The 23,622-nt window shown below is 47.8% G+C and overlaps 2 protein-coding genes across 5 annotated transcripts in view; one reads left to right on the top strand and one right to left on the bottom strand.

Moving 5' to 3' along the window:
• YLPM1 (YLP motif containing 1) overlaps positions 1 to 577 on the top strand; it is a 39,137-nt gene extending 38,560 nt beyond the window's left edge. For all 4 annotated transcript variants that reach the window (XM_080595532.1, XM_080595534.1, XM_080595536.1 and 1 more), the window contains one exon: positions 166 to 577. The gene's annotated coding sequence lies outside the window, so the exon portion shown is untranslated. The remainder of the gene's footprint in view (positions 1 to 165) is intronic.
• On the bottom strand, positions 374 to 23,598 carry PROX2 (prospero homeobox 2). Its single transcript, XM_080595547.1, has 6 exons — positions 21,569 to 23,598; positions 20,053 to 20,183; positions 17,347 to 18,867; positions 16,718 to 16,819; positions 16,419 to 16,613; positions 374 to 16,343 (listed from the first exon to the last, which is right to left on the bottom strand). The coding sequence occupies exons 3-6, from the start codon at positions 18,802 to 18,804 to the stop codon at positions 16,158 to 16,160; spliced, it is 1,941 nt and encodes a 646-aa protein (XP_080451673.1). The 5' UTR covers positions 18,805 to 18,867; positions 20,053 to 20,183; positions 21,569 to 23,598; the 3' UTR covers positions 374 to 16,157.
• Positions 23,599 to 23,622: the final 24 nt, after the last annotated feature.

The following is a 23,622-nucleotide window of genomic DNA, read 5'->3' on the forward strand; positions in this document are numbered from 1 at the left end:
AAAGTCTCCAAACCCTGCTAAAAGGAAAAGTGTTTTCGTTATAAGAGTAGCTTAGCTGTATGCTTGGTCCTGTCTAGTTCAGATTTTGCTTACTATACGTATCTTAACTCTGACCATTTTAACTGCTGTTTTACTTGATGTAACAAACTTTTCCTTTCTTTACAGGCCATTCGCTCTGAGGAGATGTGAACCAAGGTGTCATGAGCATCTTGCATGGGTCATGTCACTCCCACCTTCACAGTTTTTCTTTTGTTATTTTAGTTTCAGCAATTTTTTTGAGATATTGGCAAATAACCAGTGCCCTCAAAAAAAGAAAAAAAAATCCCGCTGCTCCTAAGTGAGAGAGACAGTTTACTTTTTAATATTTTTGGAGGGGGGGGGGGGGGGGAAGGGGAGGGCCAGTAGTTTTAGCTGCTGTTTGTGGGATGAAGTGGAAGGATTAGACAGATGTTACCTCCACTGTACTGTCACAGAATGTTTATCACCTTTGCTTTGTGGCCGTTCTCGTTTTATACTGTATGTACCTTGTAGCTTATTGTATTAGGAAGCAGAACAATAAATTTCACTATAAACTCTGTATTCTTGGTGGACCATATAGCATGGTTTTTGTTTCACATTTTAATTGTGGTCTGTGTGTTCACATGTTGACAGTGCTCAGAGCCATCCTTACCTGGAAGAGGTGCTCATACTCTGGAATGTGTCCTGTCTTCTAGGTTTATCACCTGCTCTTCCGCTCAGAGACAGCTCCATTAAGGCCCCAGGTTTTGCTGGCCTTTAGGAGCCATTATCATTCTCTTTCTTCTGGGAGAGCAAAAATGATCATTTTCTGGATCCTAGTTTCTCGGTTATGTCAAATTTCCATTACTACGTGAGTATAAATTCTTTTGGATGCCTCTGAAATACTCAGGGTAGTAATGTAAGAAAAATGTTTCTTTAATGCTGAACTTGAAAGCTATGGCATTCCACTACAGCATTCTCTGGAGGGCAGCATAGAAAATTCATTTGGGTCTTACTATGTCTTTTAGACAACACTGGTCCCTATCAGGACATTTCATTCCATTTGTAAGTCTACTGTCTTGTAGAGAAACATCATAAAAAGAAGCAACAAACACCAGTAGTTATACCCTTCTATTCCTTTAATAAATACGTTTAACTTGCTGAAAAATAATAGTCCACACTATAAAAAGTGGTGCAAATTCTTCATAGACGCTGACATACCATTTCTGCACAGTATCACAGGTTTGCTGGTGAAAACTTTCTTTTGTCCTCTCAGGTTTTGAAGCAAATACCTTGTGTTAACAATGTTGTGACCAGGCAAGGTATTTAAATCCTAAAATAATTGTTTTAGTGGTGAACTGAAATTTTTCTCCTGATCTTCCTGAGGGAAGCGAATGAAGTTCTGAATTTCCTTCTCTGCTACTCTTCGTTGCTCTGCTGAGTGATTACGTTGTGGTTTTCTTTTAGGTTGGGAAATGAGCTGGTTCTGATGTGGTTATGGTTTATGTTGTTGAGGAGAGCTAATGGTGCTAATGGATGGTTTTGTTTGCCATTCTAATGGCTTGGTTTTTTTGGATGTTTCTCAGCTTTGTCTGTGGTGCATGATTGAAAGCTCTCTGGAAAATATATGAATATATGAACTTGTGTTATGCCCTGAATGTGTTTAATACAAGAAAACCAAGGTCCCTGAATGCAATGTTCTTAAAATGGAAGGTAATGAATATGCATTTTCTGTGTATGCATGCTATTATATAGCACATATACTTTCTTTTTTAAATGTTGCCAAGTGTTCTTTGAATTCTGGCAGAGAGTTGTTCACAAAGGGAAAATAATAGTTAAGAAATAATAGCCCTTGTATATTGTTGTGGAAATCAGGCAAGCTTCACTTCAGAGAAGCTGCTCTCTCAGGTATGTGTAAAATGGCTTTCAGTCTACCATAAGTCGTCCCTAACAGAACTGGAGTTCTTGTGACACGCATGCCACTGTTACGATTTGATGCTGTTGCTTGACTTTTAAGAAGCTTCTTGACTTGTTAATTGTTTTGTCTGTATTTTTGGTGATAAACCTAAACCAGGACCTTTTCTAACATTTCCTTTCCAGGCTAAATAATATTTCTGGAGCATGCAAAGGGATAGCATGTGACAGAACTGATCGTATTGTTTACTACTTTTAACAATTTTGAAAACTTTTTCAGCAGGTAACACTCAGGTTACATCAAATTCATTGTGTGGTTAACACAGAGTTAAAGAGATGGACAGAGAATACACATAGTTATACTCAATTCTAATAAGAGAGAGAAAATGTATCAGTTGTCAAATTTAGGGCAAAACTTCTGTTATGAAGACACCTTGGGGGTGCTAGCCGTGGTTGTTCTTTTTTTCTGGCTCCCTAAAGTTCCACCTTTTCCATTTCTGTGGTATTGCTGTCTGTTTCAGTTGGTTTGAAAGCTTTGCAGGTTAGTTTTCATCTGCTTGATGGGAAGTGGCTCTCAAAGAAAATAACATTTTGCCAGAGCTACAGCATGTAACAGATTCCTCATACTCTAGTCCTTCATTGAGTGAAGAAATCAAGCAAAAATGAGAAATTCATCATTGCTGCTGGCACAGAACTGAGAATGGCTGGGTAGTCCAATACTTGGCTTACAGTCAGAGTTTGGTGATGAGTGATTTCTGTTTTGTCTGGAGAATCTTTTGCTATAGAACCCAGTAAGGCTTGATCCTGATTTAGTTCTTAACCCGTCTGCTCACCGATATTGGCTCTAGAATCTCTTACAGCAATGAACAGAAAAAATGTCCATTTTGATAATAGGAGAAGTAGGAAATTATGCATCCAGCACTTTAAGATCCATCTTTTTCTATGCATGCAATTACGTTAACTCTAGATTGGACTGTTTTTGTGTAGTGCATCACATTTAAAAATACAACCTAGAAAAAAAATCATCAGCTGCTGCAGAATGGAGCTGCTGCTACCTCTTGAGCAAAGTTGACTGTTAAGACTATTTTCTCTGAATTACAATTTTTAATGGCACTTCAGTTGCTTAAGACGGTCTGCTTTGTTAAGAATACTGAAACTACCTACCTCATGTAAGAAATACACATGCTTTTTGCAAGGAAACGTAACCTAAGGCAATGTATGGATACATGAATAGAGCTTAGGTGTCGTCATCAGTTGTCTTGTGTGTTTTACTCTAGAATTGCTCATTAAGCTTTATGGCCTGACTATGGTATGCAAGATTAAAAATCCAGCATATAGTATTACATCACCTGGAAATGTCATGGTTTGCTTTTTCTTAAACGTTCACATCAACATAGATGAACAACTTACCTTGCATTATTAGTTTCCCATCTTTACAAGAGAAAAGTTGGCAGTTGGTACAAGTTAGATTTTTCACTTTTCACCTGTCAGTTTGGATTTGGTATTTTTTGGACTTGATCCAGTCATCTCTATGATCCTTGTCCATTAACTATGTTCCTTGCCTGTCTGCTTGTAAACATTACGTTGCTGTTATTATCTGCTTTTAAGGCACGGCCTTAACTATTTTCTGAAGCACTTTAATTGCTGAATGACCATTTAGATACTGAGTACCATTCCAATAATGTTTTTTTATGAAAGGATTGAATTGAAAACAATAGTTGTATTATTACACTGAAACAAATTGATTAGCCTACCCCCCGAAAATCCCACATCTGGTCCAGTTGCTTTGAATAGTTAAAATTGTTATGACGGATCGTGATCTGTAAGTCACACTGGAAAGTATGCTTCCTGCAGAAGCAGACTCATTCATTAACGTGCTTTTAAATTAGAACAAGACCTCTTGAGCCCAAGTCTGTTTTTCCCAAATTGAGATTTCAACATTACTGGAACACTCTGAGATTTCTTTTCAAACGAATTAAGTAATTTGACCTGTGGGTCAGCTTGTTACCACCTAAACTACTTTGTCGTTAACAGAAGAAGAAAGGTCTTTGCCTGATATAAATCCACTTATTTAAGTTGAGGTGTTTCATGCCCTTTGGACACAATTTCCTATAGCAGATTGCACAATTTTATTATTAATGTTACTGCCGTGGAATTATGGAAACACAAAACACTGGACAAACCTCAGGACTTGAAGAAAACATGGTTGATCTGGGATGGAAACAAATTGAACTTTTTCTTCTGAAGTTCCTAATGAGCCTGCCAGCTACCTAATTGGGAGTTAACTCACCTGCACCCCAGGAACTCTCTTGGATTACTGTAATTCGGTGTACATGGTCTGGACAGGGGAAGCAGTGCTGAGAGTTTTGGTGTGGGGAATGTTCACGTGGTCTGCGGCCTCTGGAAGTCAAATGCTGATGGGTATGTTGTTCCTTTTTATTATGCTCCTCTTCGTTATTTATTGTTTCCCACACTACTCCTGGGAAGCAAGGTTGCAATACTGCACTTGAGATCCACAGACAATCTGAGATCAAACTGCGCCAATGCAACCTATGTACCATGACATAAAGTACTTGAGGAACAGAGACGGCCATCTCAGTTGAGATCTGTGCATTTGCAGCGTGAATTGTAAGTGGGTAAAAGGAAATTCCAGTTCTTACAGCCTTGTGCAAGACTGATTATACTTAGTTTTCTTATTGTAGAAATGAGAAGAGAGAAATTTCCTAGAATTTAAAATGAGTGATACAATTTTGAGTTTCCTAAGGCAATCTTCATTACCGTCTCATAAAGCTTGACCCAAAGTAGTTTTCTCTTCTACTCATCCATTCCTACAGGTGAGAGTCAGAATGCTTCCACTGACTAAAGGAACACAGAGTAAATTTTCTGATTTGTGCTCAAGATTAATCCCTTTCATGCTGAAATTCTGTTGTTTCGTTCTTACCAGTGGAGTCTTCCAGCGATTATGATGTCTCTTTCTACCACTTCCAAATTTCCATAGTACCGGATCTGCAGCCTGGAGCCTTAAATCTCCCTGATGCATGTAGGGTGTAATGACAGTATTTGAGATGGATATCACTTTGTAGTTGATTAATACTGTTTGGAAGAAGAATGTACTCTTCTGTTCACGCTTTCGGTTAAACCAGGTAAGCTCAAGTATTGTTAGCAAACAAAAAATACAGCAAGTTACTGGAAATAGACAACTGCAAGTGTTTTTGAAGTAGTTGGTGTTTTCCATTTTGTTTTGGGTTTCTAGTCAGGAGTCTCTGATCTCTTTGAATTTTAGCATTTGAAACTTAATATGAAAAACTTTAAAGCTGCCTGGATGGAAATGGCACAGTTGCTTTTTTTTTTCCTTGTATTTTTCTAACTTTCGGAATCTCGTGTGGAATATCTAGACCTATCTCTAGTGCTTGTGTTCTAGAATGTGAATCATTCAAATATTTCTTCTTATTTCTTCCCTTGTATTTATGCACAAGAGCATATGAATGGATGTTCAGTTTTACACAGGAATTTTTGGCAAACTTTGAATGGCATCTGGACTGTCTGCTGTAAGCCCTGTATTCATACATGATGTCGCTGTGTTTGAACACACAGTAATCTCAAGGGAATACGTGAAGACCCTTGCTTACTAGATCTTGAAATGTTGCTGCATTTGGAGGGAAATTGTAACTGCATTGTTCCTTGGAGAAGCAAAAAAAATGCATTTAAGTGGAGGAGGCAAGGGGAAAAAAATGGGAATTTTGTCAGTTGTACTCTAATTATCTGAGCTGCAATCTGTCTAATGTGGCTAGAACGTGCTAGCAACTCTACCATCTGAGGCATCTGCCATAGTAACTGAGTAGATACATAATTCTGGAGGAAAATCTAAAATAATACATACAATTTTTTGTTTACAGGTCAAAGTATAGTTGAGCAAGCTGATTCTGAAAGGAATTTGTATTGAAAAAGCCTATCAAGGGTGATTTGAAAGTACTTTTTAATTCTCTTTAGAACCACAAGCCATTAACAGATAGTGTGTAAACTGAAACATTGTACGAAAAATAGAAACGTTTTCCAAAAACTTAAGATTCCTTCTGCTGAAGTCTTGTAGGATGTTACTTTCCTCCTCTAGGGTGTAACACACAAAAGGCGAGCAGTGCTGCAGTTCTGCCCTGCCTCAGAACGCAAATGACCTTACCTTATGAGTAAAGCACAAAACTCGAGGTATCTGTTTTGACAGGTAGGTAATACAGGCATTGACTTTAATTTGTCACTACGTGCTCTGTGGAAGGCAAGGTATCTTAAGCAGCATTTAAAAATTATCTTTTTATTCTGTTTTGGTAAGTGTGACATTGTAATAATGGAGTTTGACTGTTGTTGCTGATCCAGGTGTAAGCTTTCGTACACGTAGCTGCTTTTTTCTAAAAAATACTGTATTACTGTTTGGAGCACAGAAAACAGCTGTACTGACAAACACCTACGGTGTCTCAATTTATTATTCATCTGTGGATGCTGAGAACTCTTGTGCAAGTGATCAGTCTTTACTGGTGTTCTTTGAGGTGTTTGTTTTTCTATTCCCTTTGAACTGAAGTTGCCAAATTATTTTCTTTGAAGAAGACGTGGACAGATTAACTTGTCTGGAAAACCTCATCATATACTCCTCAGACTGAGTCACACAGAAATCAAGATTTTCAGGTAATGACAACCAGATGGCACTAAAGCTCTGTTTTCATGTCAGGATTAAATTGGAGAAAAACCAAAAGTTTGAAATTGTTTCCACTATCATTACATTTTTGTGGTTTCCTATTGCCCAGTGCACTTCTAAGCCATTAACTTCTACTTCATGAAAAAGCCACCATTTTTCCATGGAAAAAAAAAAAAATCAGTGGGTTAACGTTGCACTGTTGTGTAGAGTATCACTTGCAGTCTGCTGTCAAGATTTTACATTTCATTGAACCTACATGCTGCATAAATATGGAGTGAGATCTTCATTCTGCCTTAAGGAGATGTATCGAATTTAAATGGTTTCTTTATGTCTTGCTAAAGTGCTTGACAACTGCTGACATCTAATGGATAACAGGATTTAACTTGCTGGTAGCTGCTTTAGGATTCTAGGATTTTAGAATCTAAGTATATTGTAGCAAGAAATGATTTCTTTTGAAATCTTCCAAGGTTTCTTAGTGAATCTTTCACATTTTTTCCCTTGGAATGAAGAAAAAATAAGGATGAATGTTCAAACCAAAGCTCTAACATTACTTCTGATCTAATTTCAAGATAAAATACTAAGTAACCATAATGAATGAAATTTTATGTTGTTATTTTATGCTTGAGACAACACCTTACTTTCTTTATGAGAGCTGGACGACCAAACTCACCTGAATTCACCTGTAGTTACTCCACACAGAAGCACGTGGATTAGCAACTGCAGATTCTGTGGAGGATAGAAGAGCGTTATATCACCTGTAACAGTCGCATATCAGGATATTAATTTTTAAAATCATCAACACAGGAAGCTCAGCTGTGGACAAGAGCAAGCTGTTTCTGTGGGGTACGTGAAGAAGAGCCCTGCTCGCTCCAGTGTAGCTAAGAAACCACAGAACTTCAACATGATCGGATATGCTACCAAGATCTGGCCCAAGGAATCCTTGAAACACTAACACAAACAATTTGAACAACTTTGGTTCAAAAGAACATTGTATGATATGATTAGTGTACGTTTTGGAGCAGGTACTTTGCAGTTGAGGAATGTCAATACCCTTTTCTGAGGAGTTTACAATCTGCATATTCCTCTGCTGGGAATATAAAGGTTTGTATCTCCCTTCCCTTCTCCCAACAGGCAGCGAGAATCTGCTGCGAGGCTGAAGGGATGGCCCTAAGGAAACTTGGGTATAAAATTCCTCAGTCTTACTTAGAAGTCTGTCTGCTATCACCTCACTGCAGTATATGTGGCTCAAATGCAGCTCAAGAAGAATATTCAGGTACCTTTAATCAGTGCGTCTGCAGATCTGTTGGGGCAAGACACTTAGCCCGGTGAGTATGCTGCGCTGGTGATGGTACGCTAGTAGTCCACGACTATCTCCTACTTGAAGATTAACCCGGCGCAAAATAAAAGTCTGACTAAAGTGCTAGATTTGCCTCAGTAAAACCAGAAGAAAACCAGTAAAATTGGCGTGATTAACGTTTTTACTAAACCTGAAAACACTGACCACTTCGTATTGTTGTTTTGTGTTCTGCTTTGATGGTTTATTGGATTCTGCATCTAAATCCTAGTCTCGTATTTAATTTTAAAAGCCACTGAGAATTTCTTTCTCAAAGGCTGCCCTCCACGCACTGCATACCCCAATGCAGTAGCATCCAGGTGCAGAGACGTTCCTCAGCAGGGTCTGCTACAGCTGAGCAGTCTCCTAGAGATTGCCTTTTCTCAAGGAATAGTGCAAAATTTCTCTCTATTCAGACATTTCTTCTCCATATCTGACCTTCTTGGTGATAAGTTCTGTAAACAGCAAATAGGCGTGCTGTGTTCTTGTCATGGATGGTTGTTTACCATGCCTAATGAAACAGAGCTTCAGAAATACACGTTATTTATAAATCTGCACAATTGACATTTAGTCCAGGGTTGGTGACGAGGTGACTCCACTTGTGCAGGAGTGCAGTTTATGGATGTGCTTCATCTGGGTGTTTTTATTCACAGAGGGCTTGATTCCAAATGCCATTCCTTTGGAAAATATGATTTGTGCAGCTGTTCTGAATCAGCCTCTTATTTAGATGAATCATTTAGGTGGGGACTTTGGTATTAATTCCTCCAGTTAAGGAGTTTTACTTTTTCTGAGATAAAGATGTGTGGTTTATCTCTTACAGTAGTCACTAATTTTCCTTCTCTGGACTATTTTGACATTTCTTTTATCTTAATCTGTCCTTGTCTACATACATCAAGATGAGGAAAGTTTCTTTTCAACAGCAGGAGCTACTTGTAAGTGTAGATGTACAGGAGATACAAATGATGTACCTCTCTCCTGATGTCCAGTTAGGTTAATTATCTATTTTCTGTGCTTTCTGCATTTTTCTACCAGTCATGAACAAATGTATGATCCACCTTGTGTATGTCGTATAAAACTTAAATAAATGTGTGATGCTGAAATCAATTGTCTTTATGTTCAGTTCTCCAGCTGGATAAGCCCAGTCCAGCTGGGATTGGCCTCCAGCACCTTCCCTTCTGTCACTTTTCAAGTTTCAGTCTGTATGATTTACCCACTCCCCACCCCATTTGTGTCAAGTCCTATAGACCTGAAACAGTATAGAGTTCAGTATATCTGAATGGACAGATGGAGTCCATGTATCATAGAAAAATTGTTAACTTTCTGCAATATATCTATTGCTTTATTCTTTTTAATTATTGCTAGTTTCATTGTTCCCTATTTTTGATACACCAGTTGTGGAAAAGGAAGGTCTCTGGTGCTTTAATTGCAATTGAGTTTAAAGTAGTTAAAATTATTAACATACTCTACAAACAATCATCTTCCCTGGCAAAGATTATATCAGTTAACACAATCAAGACTGAACGGTATTCTAGGGAATTCTGGAAATTACGGAAGTGTAGAAGTATGCTGTGAAAAAGTAAGAACTGAAATTCAGATTACTTTTTTTGCTGACTTTCTCTGATGAAAGACAAAGGCTTTGAAAAGAGCATAGCATTTAAAATGCTGCTTTTGGTGATCTTGGAGAGAAATATGTTTAGCAGTAGTTGGCCTCCATTTTTTCACTTGTACTGTTGCCAGCTGAGATTTTTTTTGTTGTTTGGTTGTGGTTTTTTTGTTTGTTTGTTTTTTATGTCACTGGGTTTGGTGAAAATAGGCTTTAAAAGTAAGTTTGAGTTTGGTTTTAAAAAAAAAAAGAGGTTTCTGTGTAAAACCTTCCTCCCTATTAATCTCAGTGCTCTTTTATTCTTATTTGAATTTAGGACTTGTGTTTGTAGGTCTTCTGTATGTAGGGCTTGATTTTTTTTTTTAACACCATGTTTACCTTGTCATAACTCCATTACTTCTGCTGATTTCTGATTTACACCTGCAAGATATGAGTTACATCTATAGTATTTGTGTTTATCCATCCTCTCCACCTTCCTCTCCCCCAGCTCTCTTAGCTGTTGTTATTCTGTATGTCTGAGGATCCTTTCTCACCTTTAGCTTCCAGTGTGCGTTGTTGTGCTTTGGGTGTGGGGCTCTTAACTCTATGGTCTTTTTCCAGTGGAAGAAACCACTTACTGCTTGCAAAGACGTGAGCGTTCAGTAGTGTACTGACTAAAGACAATTGAACTGGCACCAAAATGCTCATAGGAAAAGGTCTGGGAGGTGGTGAACAGAGTTGTGCAAACTCTCCAACTATCAAAACCCTTGGATCGCTGGAGCATGTTGTAGGGACTGCGCAAGCGCCTGTAAATACTCCAAAAAAAAAAAAAAAGACTTCTGGGACATTACAGACTGCTTTCAGGTGGTGTCAGTGCCATGCTCCCGAGGAACACTTTTCCCACTGGCTCCAGCATTATTTGCAAAAAGAGGAGCTGCTCTGCAAAGACTGCTGCTGCCGCTGCTTTCCAGAGAGCATCTTCTGCGGGGAGAGCAGCTGGGGGGCTCTGAGGCTGGTGGCTGGCTGTGGGTTCTGTAACAGGCCGTACAGAAGCACTAAGGGCAGTAAGACCTGATGGTAACAGCCAGCCTACCGACTGACTGAGGCCTTAATAGTCAACATCTGTTAAGAAACAGGTCTTGAGCATTGCGGTTGGGATATACCTACATCAGTGCTGGCCTGTGATTCATGACGCAGTTGAAAGCAAAACTTGTTTTTGCTTAACCAGTAAAACTGGGAGCAAATGGCCATGAAATTGTGGTGATCTGAGTAACTCAGTACCGTCAGTAGGTTGCTGCATGTTGAGCAGTGATGCAGACAGACTGTAGGCTGTTAGAAGGCAGGAGGATGGTTACTGGTGTTTGAGCGTGTAAGGGAAGAAATTGCTGTCGTCTTGTTTGAATTACTCAGCATGGTTATATGGAAACAAGCTGACACCAGCTCGGGAGAAAGAGGATCCTGCATTTTTTGTCTCGGTTACTGGAGAGTTCACGTGGCACCAATTTCTTCAGCACCAAATACGTGCTGTGCTGCCACAGTCTTCCCCATAGTAGCTGCTCAAGAACAATGATGAGGGACAATTCCTTCCAGAGTAAACGCAACCCTTCTAAAAATGAAATGCAGGCATCTTTATGAGTGGACCCACCATCTGCAAGGATTTTGTTTCCCTGATTTGCACACCAGTTCAAATACAGAGAGCACTGCTGCCAGCATCCTAATCACATTGTGGGACAGAAGATGCTTACACAAGCAAATCGTGTCTCCAGCTAAGTGCTGACATATGGGTGAGTACCGTGTTGTCACTCCTTTACTTTCAGTTGCTAATCAAAGCTCCGTGAAGTTCCCAAAACAGAACTGTTGTCACCAATCAAACACTCCTGCTTTGACTTGGGAAGCCAGGACCCCGTGTCGTGACTAGAGGCCGCTCAGCGAACGGACTGTGCTCACCGTGGTGGTGTTTCCAGCTCCCACGTGCTGCTCTGCTAGGTCCTGTGCTCACCAGAAACGTCTGTTCTCAGTTCTGGCAGCTGTTTGTGGCAGATTCACATGGCTCGATTGCGCTGGCCAGCCCTGAGTACAAAATGCATTTTCTGATGGTACTTCTGGGGCACTTGCACCTTACCCAAGGGGTGTATGAAGAGCACAAGTAACAGGCACACGGAGTTCAGTGCCAGCTTCGCCATGCTGTGCTTGGGACGTGGCCTTCCACAGAAGAAATGCAGCAAATTGAGAAGTCTCAGTTGGGCCATGGATTGTCACAGCTGAGAAGATCTGGTTTTGCTGCTGTTTGGCCTCAAGATCACAGCCTGCAACACTTCCGAAAATGAACAGATTAAATTCTGCTTTATAAGGGTTGCTCAGGGTAGGAGAGTGCTGTGGCTTTTAAATATACGGTTTGTAAGGCATTATCTTTTTGTAACTGTAGCTACTATTCCTAAGGTGTTTTATTGAAAAAGAGCCTTTGTAATTGTTTCTGTTTGAGCATAGGTTGGAGGCTCAGTAGATGCACAGATGCGTAGGGCTGGCACACTTCTCCCTTGGCCATCAGTTCACCTTGTCTGCAAAAGGTTGTCCGTATTTTTTCCTGTTACTTACAGGCTTGGCAACTAGAAAGGGATAATGATTACTTAGGCTGTAGAGTATTATGTTCTGAGACCCCAGAGAAGGCTTTTTAAAGAGAGAGAGGAGTATATATATGTATATATGCATATATGTTTTCAGATATTTGCCTTAACTAGTTTATTAAAGTAATACAAAGTATTTTTTTATAATTTCTGTACTTTGTGTGAAGCTGTGGACGATACATGACGTGTTTTGGGAAATACAGTAAAAACTTTTCTTCACGTTTCATTTTTTTTCTTGATCTTGTGTTTTTCGTGCTTTACTTCAAACTTTTAACTTCACCGCTTGCTTTTAGGTTCTTATTTTCTACAGTTGTGGTAAGACAGAAAGATTGAACCTGTTCGTCACAGGCTGACAGTTTTAAGACTGATCCTTCTTAATCTAGCAGAACAACTACAAAGACAGCTATAAGAGCCTGGGCAATAAACACCAGCGGGGAGGCTGCCGGGTTTGGCTCATGCCAATTAGGCTTACTGCTGTGTGGTTACAGTTGCTTAGTACATAACGAGAAGTAGCCCCAGAAAGCATTTGTGGTGCAGATTTTATTGGAATAGCAAACCCAGGAATGGTGTTTTATGCTAACGTACAAAGTGAAAATCACCCTCTGAACCGCTGCTCAGGAGTGCTAAAAAACAAATGGCTAAATTTGGGAAGCGTATGGAAATACTGCAGAGACCGCCGGTAGGTGTGATTGCTGACTGTGAATATGATGACAGGGATCTCAAAGGGAGAAAACAATGCTCGTTCCTTAGATCAGTGTAATGTTCGTATGTTACAAAAATGATAGAGAAGTTGATCGCGAGGTGGGCCTCTGCTTGTACCAAGCCTTGGGTGCTGCTCCACCAGCTGGATTCATCTGTCCTTCCAGTGCGCATCGCAGGACAGCAACTGTGGCTGAGGTTTCACGAGCCTGAGCTGCTGGCTTACCGGGGGATGTTCACCTGGAGCAAGCTGCACTGTCTACGATGGGTATTTGAGGGCAGGGCCTTTTCAAGAACCTCCGCTTGAGCTGGGAACCTCTAGGGCTGGGTCAGTCACAGCAAACAGGTCCAAGCCACTAACGGCAATAAAGAAAAACCTGAGGTGTTTCATTGCTTGTCAGATTTTCCTGCCCGAGCTATTACTGCACATGGGCTGAATGTTCAGCAGGGACTTCCTCAAGCTCTAATTAGTTGTACGTGCGTAATGAGAGCTTTTGTGATAAGTAATAACATACACGAGTACTAAGGGCTCTCGAGATGTGAATGTGGTCACATCTCCCTCTTTCAGCTGCTACAGGACACTCAGGAGCCCAGAGGCAAAGCAATAGCAACATTTAGCTCTCGGTGGTCGCTGCAATTGTTAGCTGTTTGGGCTGGGCACGTTGCTGTGGATGGATTACGAATGCAATTAGAAATGTAGAAGGACAGCCCTGAGGACCTGTTCCCAGAGCAGTTACTGGTGGCTCTGGGTGGGGATTTTTTTGCATATACCATAGGCGTTTGGATAGGTGGAAAGAACGGACTCTTCTTTTTAAAAAGTTGAAACTGAGTCAGCAGGAGGTGAGTGCACTACCCCCATTGTTTCAGTGGATAATTGTGGAGCTTGCACAGCCCCCCTAAGCGCAGGGGTCACTACCATCATCACGGTGGGCACCCTCTCTTCCTTTTCTCCCTAGCCTTGTAAGTACGCACACTTTGCTAATAGAAATCTCCATGTGGCAGGCACCTATTTGTCTTCATTTGAAAACCGCCTGCTATGTTTTGGGCACACTGGACTGTATGAAGATACGTACCATATCATCAACGGAGCAGCCGCCGAAACCCACGTTTCTTCACAGAGTCATTCTAGCCTGCTGTTTTTTTTTTGTTTTTTTTTTTTTCCCCTTTTCTGCCTGGGTAAAACTCAACACATGGGTACAAGATACTCATGGCAGCCAAAGGGCGACTGGTGCAGGACACTTCTTTACTATGCAGGTGATGGAGCACTGGCACAGGTAGCCCAGAGAGGCTGTGGTGTCTCCTCTTCTTGAACATCTTCAGAAGCCACCTGGACATGGTCCTGGGCGGCCCTGCTTGAGCAGGGGTTGGACCAGATGGCCTCCAGGAGTCCCTGCCAACCTCAGCCACTCTGTGGTTTGCAGCAGTACCTCTGCAGCTTCACTGGCACCCACGAACTCACGTATTAGCAGGGAAGCAACTCGTCTGGGCAAGAACCTGCTTCCTCCAGGGAGTACGTGCCAAAGCAATCTGTTCCAATAGCATGTCTCCACTAAATCTCTATCTTACATCCCCTAATGGTTTAGCTACAGCCAAAAAAATGCATTAGTGCCTTCCCTGAGCCAGGCCGTCATTTCATGTTCCAGCAGTGCCCGTTTTGCCTACCTGATGCACTACTGCAGCTCTGCAGTGCTCGCTGCCTGCAGGAATGTCACGGCCAGGTCATTCGTGGAGTCACCAGCAGCACTTCTCAGGTGATGGACATTTGAATCCGGCACCTGTCAGCTTTGGGATGAGTTTCTCTGCTTCCAGCCCATGGTTTCTCATCCTCCCGCTGGCTGCTGAGTTTGCAGCAGATTGACCTGAGGCTCTGGGGTGAGGTTGTGGGTTTACATGAGCACAGTTGTTAGCCAGGGTGGCTCGGCCCCACAGGAATGCTGGCAGCAGGAGTAAGCCCTTCTGTCGTGGTGTTATTTTTTTTCCCCAACAAAATGTATGAAATTCCCAAGGTAAAATGTTAGAGGAAAAGTTATCAGATGGGTCTCTGGGGATGTAAAGTCTCAACTATGCATTTATTTAAAAGTGGATTGAGTATATTTAGAGTTGAGGTGGTAAAACATACAAACCTCAAGCAATTAACATACAAACACAGTCAGGAAATGTGGCTAGTCCCACTTCTGATGGCGAAAGGCCACAGTAAAATTGCCCCTGTTTAGGAGAACCCATCCCGCCCTGCTGTGGCTTCCTTACAGCCACAGGCACCCTGCCTGCAGGTCTCCCTGTGCACTCCTCTGATGCTGCCACCCGGATTTTCCTCGCACCCTGCAGCACATCCAGCACTGTCCTGACCCCTTCTCAGTCCTGTTCTCCCCAAGCCTTTTGCTCAGGGATGTTGTTGCTCATACACAGTTGCACGGTTGCTCCCCTCTCAGAGCCTTCCTCCTGCTCCTCTTCACAGCCTTTCCACCAGGTGTGTTGCCTTCCCCCACCGCTTCCTCTGCTAGGACGGGAGAGCAAAACACCTCACCTGGTGGAAAAGCAGCCACTTGGTCCCAGCCACAGCGAACAGCGATGTCCTTTGGCTTACACTTCTGCAGGAACAGGACTGCAACCTGCCAGGCCAACAGGAAGAGCTTACGTGGTAGTGGTGGGTGATCGCCCCTGGGCAGTTCCACCAGAAGTCACGCTGCCCAGCTTCAGCTCCTCCGCAGGGGAGGCAGGGGAGGGGGCTGTTTGTGCCAGCTATGACACAGTTTTACATCCCCAAGGCACGGCCAGCCATTCTCATGGGCTGCTTGAAACGCTGGAATTCACCAGATGTTTTCTTTGGACGCTGTTGTGTTGTATCTGGACCGGGCCCGAGGAGTGCTGCTGGGGCGGGCACAGCGTGCTGGGCTGCCGTGCCAAGAAAACTTTGCCCACTGTTGGGACCTCAGCCTGCTTTATAAACAAAAACAGGCTGTCGGCCCTGATTTGCAGCCCTCTGGAAATGAGGAGGAAGGTGGCTTGTCCCGGGTCCCAGGGGAAGCTGGAGCTGGGCCTGGAGACCAGCCATTTCCCAGGCTCCAAGCTATTGGCTTCCTCTCCCTCTGTCCCCTCCGTGGCTCTCTGGCACCGGGCTTGAGCAGCCAAATAAAACACACAGCATAAAATCCAGGTGCCTGGGGTGAGCAGCAGACCTCGCCCTAGGAGACTGTCTTTTAGGACGGAGAGAAAATAGAATAATGGATGCCAGAAGCTGTGCCCAGGAGATGTCCAGCACAGCCAGCCTCTCCCCCACCCCACCAGCGGTTACCCAAAAACTTCTCAGTCCCCTTGCATGGTGGATCAACTGCGGAGCAGCTCCTGGGAGCACCCCACGGCTTTAAACACGTCAGGGATGTGGCTGTCCAGTTTGGAGATGATTTTGTAAATGGGTTTCTTCCAGGAGGGGTCAGCGTCCTTGCCCGCCCTGACGGCGCTGAAGAACTCCTGCAGCGTCAGGCTGGCCACCTCCAGGAAGCGCCCGGGCACCTGTGGAGAGATGGGCAGGGGGGTACCGGGGCGGGTGGGCACCTACGGCCCCGTGTCCCAACCCGCACCCCTCACCTGGAAGTCGTTCCCCTTGTTGTAGTGCGTGTTGAGGGCGCGGAAGAGCTCCGAGTCCCACGAGACCCGCAGGGCTCCGGCGTCCGTGACGCCCTCCAGCAGGGCCTGCCGGGCGAACTTCTCCACCTGGATGTAGTAAAACTCGCGGAAGTTGCTGAACCATTTGATGAGCTGGGAGGTGATGCAGCGGCTGAACTGCCGGGGGCAGAGTGGGAAAACCGGTGTCTCAGCAAAACCAGCACCAAAATCCCACCCGCCACGGGTCCCTCCCGGCACCCCGCGTCCCGCAGCAGATCTACCTGCACATCGAGGAAGTAGGACCTCAGCAGAGCGGAGCTGGGGTAGCGGGTGAAGAAGAACATCAGCTTGGCCTTCTTCAGGTGGCCAGGGGTCAGCGCCTCCTGGGTGTGTCTTGGGGTCAAGGAAAGCCAACATGCAGCAGCCCCGGGCTCGCCTGCCAAAACCCATCCCCACGCCTGGCATCACGGGATGGCTGGGGCTGGCAGGGACCTCTGGAGGTCACTAGGTCCGACCTCCCGCTCCAGCAGGGCCACCCAGAGCAGGGCGCCCAGGCCCACCTCCAGGCGGCTCTTGAAGGTCTCCAAGGAGGAGACCCCACAGCCTCTGGGCAGCCTGTGCCAGGGCTCCTCGCCCGCACCGTAACAAAGTGCTGCTGGCATTTAGCGTAGAACAGGGCAGCCCAGTTGGAAAGGACCTCCAGAATCATCTCCTCCAGCTGCCTGACCGCTTCAGGGCTGACCAGAAGTTAAAGCAGATTACTGAGGGCATTCCCTTGAATACTGACAGGAGTGGGGCGTCAACCACCTCACTAGGCAGCCTGTCCCAGTGTTTGCCCTCCAGCAGCCCCCAGCCAGCCCACCCCAGCGTGCAGGGACGAGGGAGGCCATGGGCAGGCCCCAAAGGATACGTGGGTGGGGGCGAAGGGCATCCCGTCCCCCTCCGCCTCGCTGGGGCCCAGGGGCAGGGGGCACCGCTGCTGCCTCACCGCCGATGGCCGCAGCCTGGTGGCACCCCAGTGAGGGTCCGGGGCCTCGGGGGGATGCCTCTGTGGGGCAGGGGGGCTCCCCCAGTGGCCGTAGCCCAGCAGCTGGCCCAGCAGCCGGCTCTCCTGTGCTGACGGGATGGCTGAGCCCAGCGTGTAACCCACACTGGGTGCCTGGTGGGGGTTTCTGGCTGCCTTGGGGCTGAAGGAGCTGGCGTGAGGGCCCAGGCTCTTCCCTGAGGGTAGTGGTGGTGCCTCAGGTGGGGGTGAGCCCAGCGTGCCCATGGGGGATGACTTAGTCAGGGGTTTTCTGCATTTCCCAGCAGGAAAATGCTCTCCCCTGACACCCGCCCCTGGCCCCGGGTGCTGCTGCAGGAGGTGGCCGGCTGCCTTCGGCCACACGCTGGTGAGGACAGAGTCCACCACGCGGGACGTCACCCCGGCCAGCTCGCGCTTCAGCGCCTGTGAGAGGACCCTGGCTGCCGAGGGCAGGCCGCCTGCATCGCCTCGCCCCTCACCCTCCTGCGTCCCGTCAGGCCCATCCTCCTCTGGGGTGCTCCCCCAGGGAGCAGCTTTGTGCAGATGGCGGGCAGCAGCAGCACCGTCCCTGTCCGGTCTGTCCCCAGCCTTCCCAGCCAGCGGCTGTGCCTTCTCAGCACCTCCCTGGGTCTGGGCAGCGTCCCCTGGGTCACACACCTGGGAGAACCTCTCCTGAAGCCACCTCAGCTGCTGCTCCAGAAAGCAGAGCTGCTCCTTCAGCTGCTGGCACCCCGCAGCATGGGGGCTGCCCCCTCTGGGTGCCCCTTGCCCAGCCACCCCCACCCCCCGCTGCTGCTGGGGCACCCTCGGCTTCCTCTTGCCCTCCCAGGACACCTCGCCGCCCTTCTCCCTGTCCTGCCCCACACCTCCCTCCATGCCGGTATCGGGGGCTTGTGGGGTTGTAGGGAGGCTCATGCCTTGGATGATGCTCTCCACCCTGGCCCGCTTGGCTCGGAGGTGCTCGTCTGCGAGCGGCTCCCTGTCACCAGCACAGGGCACAGGAGCCAGGGCACGGGTCCTGGTGAGAGCCAGGGCTTGTGCTCCTTCTCCAGGAGGTGCACCGAGCTCGTAGCCCTGGGGCAGCCCCACTGGCTGCGAGGAAGGGAAAAGGGTGCACGGGTCCAGGCTCCTGCTAACCACCGTGTGGCTGAGGAGCTGTGACACAAGGGACACGCCAGGGGAAGACAACAGAGAGTCCCTCTGGAAACAGGGCTCTGTTTTCAGCCCCTGGCCGTGCCCTGAGGCAGCAGGGTCTCTGCCCTGCTCAGGGGCCCTCCTGCCATCCGTTGGGTCATCTTTCCGCCTGGACACCGGAGGGCTGCCCTGCAGCTGGTAAGGGATCATTTCCAGTGATGGGCTGGCAGGCGTCCCAGGCGTTCGAGGTTTCGGCCAGCTAGAGGCGCGGAGCTGAAGAAAGAGCAAGAAACATCACTCGGCAGGACTGGACACAGCCGCCCTCCATGCACGTGGACAGAGATTTTCCTCCCAGATTCCCAGTGCATCCAAAATCCCCTGCAAAACTCAGGGGAGTGAGACATGCAAAAATCTCCAGGTGCTGCAAAACACATGAGCAGGCTGCTGGCTGCTGACAGCAAGCATTTACGGTGCCTGAAGCCCACTGCAAACATTTTGGCCCTGGATGTGCCCGACAGCAAGGATTTCCTGCACCACAGCCATGTCCCTGGGAGGGGTTGGGGATCTGTCTCACCGTGCCTAGACTTCAGCTTCTCCATCAACACTGCAATGGCTTTAAATACAAAACATCTCCCTTGTCCCCAAGGAAACAGGAGCCTCGGGAGTACGTGCAAGGCACGGGCTCAGGCAGATAAGCAGAAAGGGAGCTCACCGCTGGCAAACTCCCCTTTGGGCCGGTGGACTCCGGTACGAGGGCAGTGAGCACCAGACAGAGCCCTCCTCCAGGTGCGCCTGGGCAAAGGTGGTTTCAGGTGCTCCCGGGCACTGGCAGGGTGCCCGGGCACAGGGACAGCAGCCCCGGTGGAGGCATTCATGGAACATAGCTCCCAGAGCCCCGAGGGCGCGGAGATGGGCAGCATCTGCCTCCCACGGGGCTGGGCTGGTGGGAAGGGGCACGGCAAGGGGCTGGGGACAGGGACAGCGCGGTGTGACCGCTGGGATGGTGAGGCTACCATGGCACGGTGCTGCCAAGGGCTTGTTAAAACACAGAATAAAAGGGGTGAGGATGGGGATTACCGGGGAAGAAGGAAACTCCTGAGCCAGCCGCCCCAGGCTTAAAATTGTCATGTTGAGTGCAGACGGGCAGCCACCTCCTCCACTCGCTTGTTCTGACAGCTTTGCAAAAGGAGGAGCGAAAGCTCACATCCTGGGCCATTACGGAGTAAAAATCCCTGTGGGATGTTTCCTCATCAACCACGTTAATTAGCAGTAGCTTTCCATACCTGAGGTAGGATGGTTTATGTCTTTTCCAAGCATCTTTAAAGTGCCAGAGATTCTTTTTCCTATGCCCAGAAATGTCTGATCATTTTCAATCCCATTAATCTCCTGTCCCATGACTGTTCTCTCTACAGCAAGTCCCCCAGGCTACCGAGCAGTGTAGAAAATGTTTCTACTCACTGTTTTATAGCAGGTTGCCTTTCTTTGAATGGCCCTTTAGTCCAGGCCGGTGTTTGGGAGAGTAGCTCTACCTTTTGTAAACTGCACATCACGACTCATCACCCCAGTGTGGGTCCTCAGGCTTGCCTCCCCTGTAAATCACACCGTCCTGTCATCTCAGTACCATGCAGACACACTGCTCCCCTCCTCTGTCACGCCTCTCTGAATTCTCCCTGCTGCTGCTCCATCCCCTTTGGAGAGGCAGCTCTCTGCGCAGAGGGAACTGTTGACTTAAATCCCGCTGCCCCGAGCCCTGCAGCCAGCTTTGAGCTCAGCGCCGCTGCACCCTCCCAGCAACGCCCAGCACTGAGGGCACCCACCCCTGCCGATGCTCACCACCAGCCTTTGGTTCAAGAGGTCTTTAAGCCTCTCTGCCACAGGGCTTTTCCGTGTCCCTTCAGCCAGCTCCAGTCTTGACAAACCAAGCATTTTCTGGGTTATCTGACAAAGTTTGTTGCTCTCCCGTGTTGTCTCCGCTCCCTCCCAACCATTAGGATTTCATTTTCCTAGCGGTCTGACTGCTTGCTCTGCACGAGGCTGGGGTGCTGGCAGCTCTCAGGATCACTGTGTGCTGCTCCTTGGTCTACCAGCTGCCTTCAGCAAAGGCACACAGCAAATGTATGTATTCATATATTTCATCCACTCGTAAGTCTTTCCACGTGCCATGGGCACAAGAGAGCTGGTCCTGCAGCCTCGCTTTTTGATGCATCTTTGTTACAGAAACACCTTTTGGCACTTGCTCTGTCACAACTCCTCATCTTTTTTGTGTTCAAAAGCAGGGTCAGGGACCTTGCTAGCTCCTTACTCTGAAGCTCTCCAGCCCCGGGAACCCAGGGCAATGGATTCCCCACAGACTCAGAGCTGCCAGTGAGCCCTCAGCTTGGCTAAGCCTTCCAGCACCTGAGCTGCTGCCTCCCCACGCAGATTTGGGGAGTGGGAGCACAACCCACAGTCCCTGGCCACCACAGCCCCAAGGAGAGGCTCCAATTTGCTGCAGGCATGGGAAGCCCCAGGATGGAGGACAGGAGGGGACTGAAGGTGAGGGGCTTCCAGGCATTGCCCTGGATCCAGAACCTGCCAAAATGTCCTACCCAGGAGGTCCTGCCCCACGTAAACTGCTCCCACTGACGGAGCCCTTTCCCTGCCGAGTTAACAGATGGGTGCTCTTACAGCCAGCCTTCACCAGCGCTGTCTTCCGAAATACTAAAAAGAAGCTGAGGCTCCTCTGAACTGAAGAAAAAGACTGAACTGAACCGAAGGAGCAAGACAAAGCTACTCAGAAAAGCAACCAGGCATGTCCTCCCCGAAATGGGAGCGACCCCATGCGGGCTCCCCAGCCGCCCCTCGCTGGGAGAGCCAGGCACAGAGCAGCCTGCTGCCCCTCCAGCGCTGCCAGTTCCCCCCGAGCTGCCCCATCCCCTCCGTCTCTATCCAAGGACCCCAGCCCGAGCTGCTTGCCCCCCTCTGCCCCGCTCACCTGGGCCGGCCGGGCACGGGGAGCCCTGAGGACAGCGTGCTGGGCGCTGTGGGATGCCGGAGAGGCCACCCCGGTGTGTCCTCCCGCTGTGCTCAGGTCCTTTAAAGAGGGAGTGAGGTGGCTGGAGGCAGCCAACCGGCTGGGAATGACTCCTGAATATGCAGATGGAGGTCCAGGGGTCCGTCCACCTTCCGCTCCCACCCTGCTCAGCTGTCTCCCAGGCTTACAGACACAGCACCAGTGCTGGGCTTGCTCTGTCCGGCGGTCCCCAGCCTCTCTCGTGGCAGAGCAGGGCGATGCTCGCTGGGTGACGCCTGCCGAGCTCTGCCATCCCAGGGGAGCCGGGGGCTCGGCGGTGCTGTAGCAGCCAAGGGGCTGGTCGCAGCTGGGGCTCACGAGGAGGCAATCTCTGGCCCAGAGAGCTCTGACCAGCCCCCTCCATGCACACCTGCAGGGCTGTCCCACCGCCTAGCACCACCTTGAGAGGGTTGGGAAGCTGTGGTTTGGCCTGGAGGCCCCATCCAGGACCCAGGACGGTGAATTGTTTGTGAGATGACGCAAATACACCAGGCACGAGTGGTGCCTGTGGTGTGGAGATCCAGGTGCCACCCAACTCCTGCTGAAAGCGCCCAGTTTCTTCTAGCATCCCCTGCCATGGGGATACTGGGGGGTCTGTGATGTAGGAAATGGCTGGGAAGTGGAACGACATAGGAAAAGCAGCCAAATTCAGTACCTCGTTTATTGTAGGGTATGTCAGAGGCATTCCTACCGCCAGCACATCCCAGCCTCACCCCCAGGACCGATCTGCCTGATGCTCAGCGCAGGAGGCGAGGAGCAGGTGGAAGTTCCCTGGAGCTAGACAAAACCGAGCTGCCCCTACCCTTCCTAGGTCTCCGTCTAACTCACCTCCACACACCTAACTAACACCGTGATGCTTGTTTTATTCACTTGGTAGGCAGGCGGCTGTGGTTAGAAGCAGTTGACACCGGGTGGCCTTGCTCAAGGATATCAGCCCTCTATAGACTGACCACGGAGAAATCCCTGACAGAGAGCCTTCCTGGCACAGCTGCCTTGCTTTAGAGCTGTCAGCACATCTTCGAAGCCTCAGAGACTACACCCTATTGATTTTTCTTCAACCTTTTTTTTTTGAAAATCACACTGAGGATATTCATTGCAAACTTATATTAGGAGACTCTTTTGAAGGTTGCAGTTTAGCAATGATGTATTATTAACCAATGGCTAAATTAAGGATGTATGCGTAATCTAGACCTGGCTCCTTGGGAGATGCCTGATTGCCAGACAGACTTTTATGGCTTTCCCAAGGTACTTTTTGGACACCGCAATGAGTTCTTTGGGTAGGGCCCCTCGCTACAAGAAGGACATGGAGGTGCTCGAGAGAGTCCAGAGAAGGGCAACGAAGCTGGTGAGGAGTCTGGAGAACAAGTCTTACGAGGAGCGGCTGAGGGAGCTGGGGTTGTTTAGCCTGGAGAAGAGGAGGCTCAGGGGCGACCTCATCGCACTCTACAGGTACCTTGAAGGAGGCTGTAGCGAGGTGGGGGTTGGTCTGTTCTCCTACGTGCCTGGTGACAGGACGAGGGGGAGTGGGTGAAAGTTGCGCCAGGGGAGGTTTAGGTTGGATGTTAGGAAGAACTTCTTTACTGAAAGGGTTGTTAGGCACTGGAATGGGCTGCCCAGGGAGGTGGTTGAGTCGCCATCCCTGGAGGTCTTTAAAAGACGTTTAGATGTAGCCCTTAGTGATATGGTTTAGTGGAGGACTTGTTAGTGTTAGGGCTGAGGTTGGACTGGGTGATCTTGGAGGTCTCTTCCAACCTCGATGATCCTGTGATTCTTTCAGAACCGGCTCCCTGCCTGGGAGCAGGCAGAAACCAGAAGGTTGGGCGTGCTTATACACTTCCAACACCCAGGCTGTACGCGAGGAGCGGGGCTTATGCGCAGATTTATTTCTCTGATTGCAGCGGCGAGATGGCCTCCTTGCTTCACCCACGCAACGCCCCAGCGGCTGCCGTCCGCAGCAGCACCACCCGGACTGAGCC

Source organism: Anser brachyrhynchus (assembly GCF_964034855.1).
Source record: "Anser brachyrhynchus genome assembly, chromosome: 5".
NCBI lineage: Eukaryota > Metazoa > Chordata > Aves > Anseriformes > Anatidae > Anser > Anser brachyrhynchus.

Coding starts and splice junctions, on each gene's coding strand:
- PROX2 (XM_080595547.1), bottom strand. CDS start 18,804: ATGATCCCTTACCAGCTGCAGGGCAGCCCTCCGGTGTCCAGGCGGAAA. Junction 16,820..17,346: donor TGCCCTTCGCCCCCACCCAC/GTATCCTTTGGG, acceptor AGACACACCCAG/GAGGCGCTGACCCCTGGCCA. Junction 16,344..16,418: donor ACAAGGGGAACGACTTCCAG/GTGAGGGGTGCG, acceptor ATCTCTCCACAG/GTGCCCGGGCGCTTCCTGGA.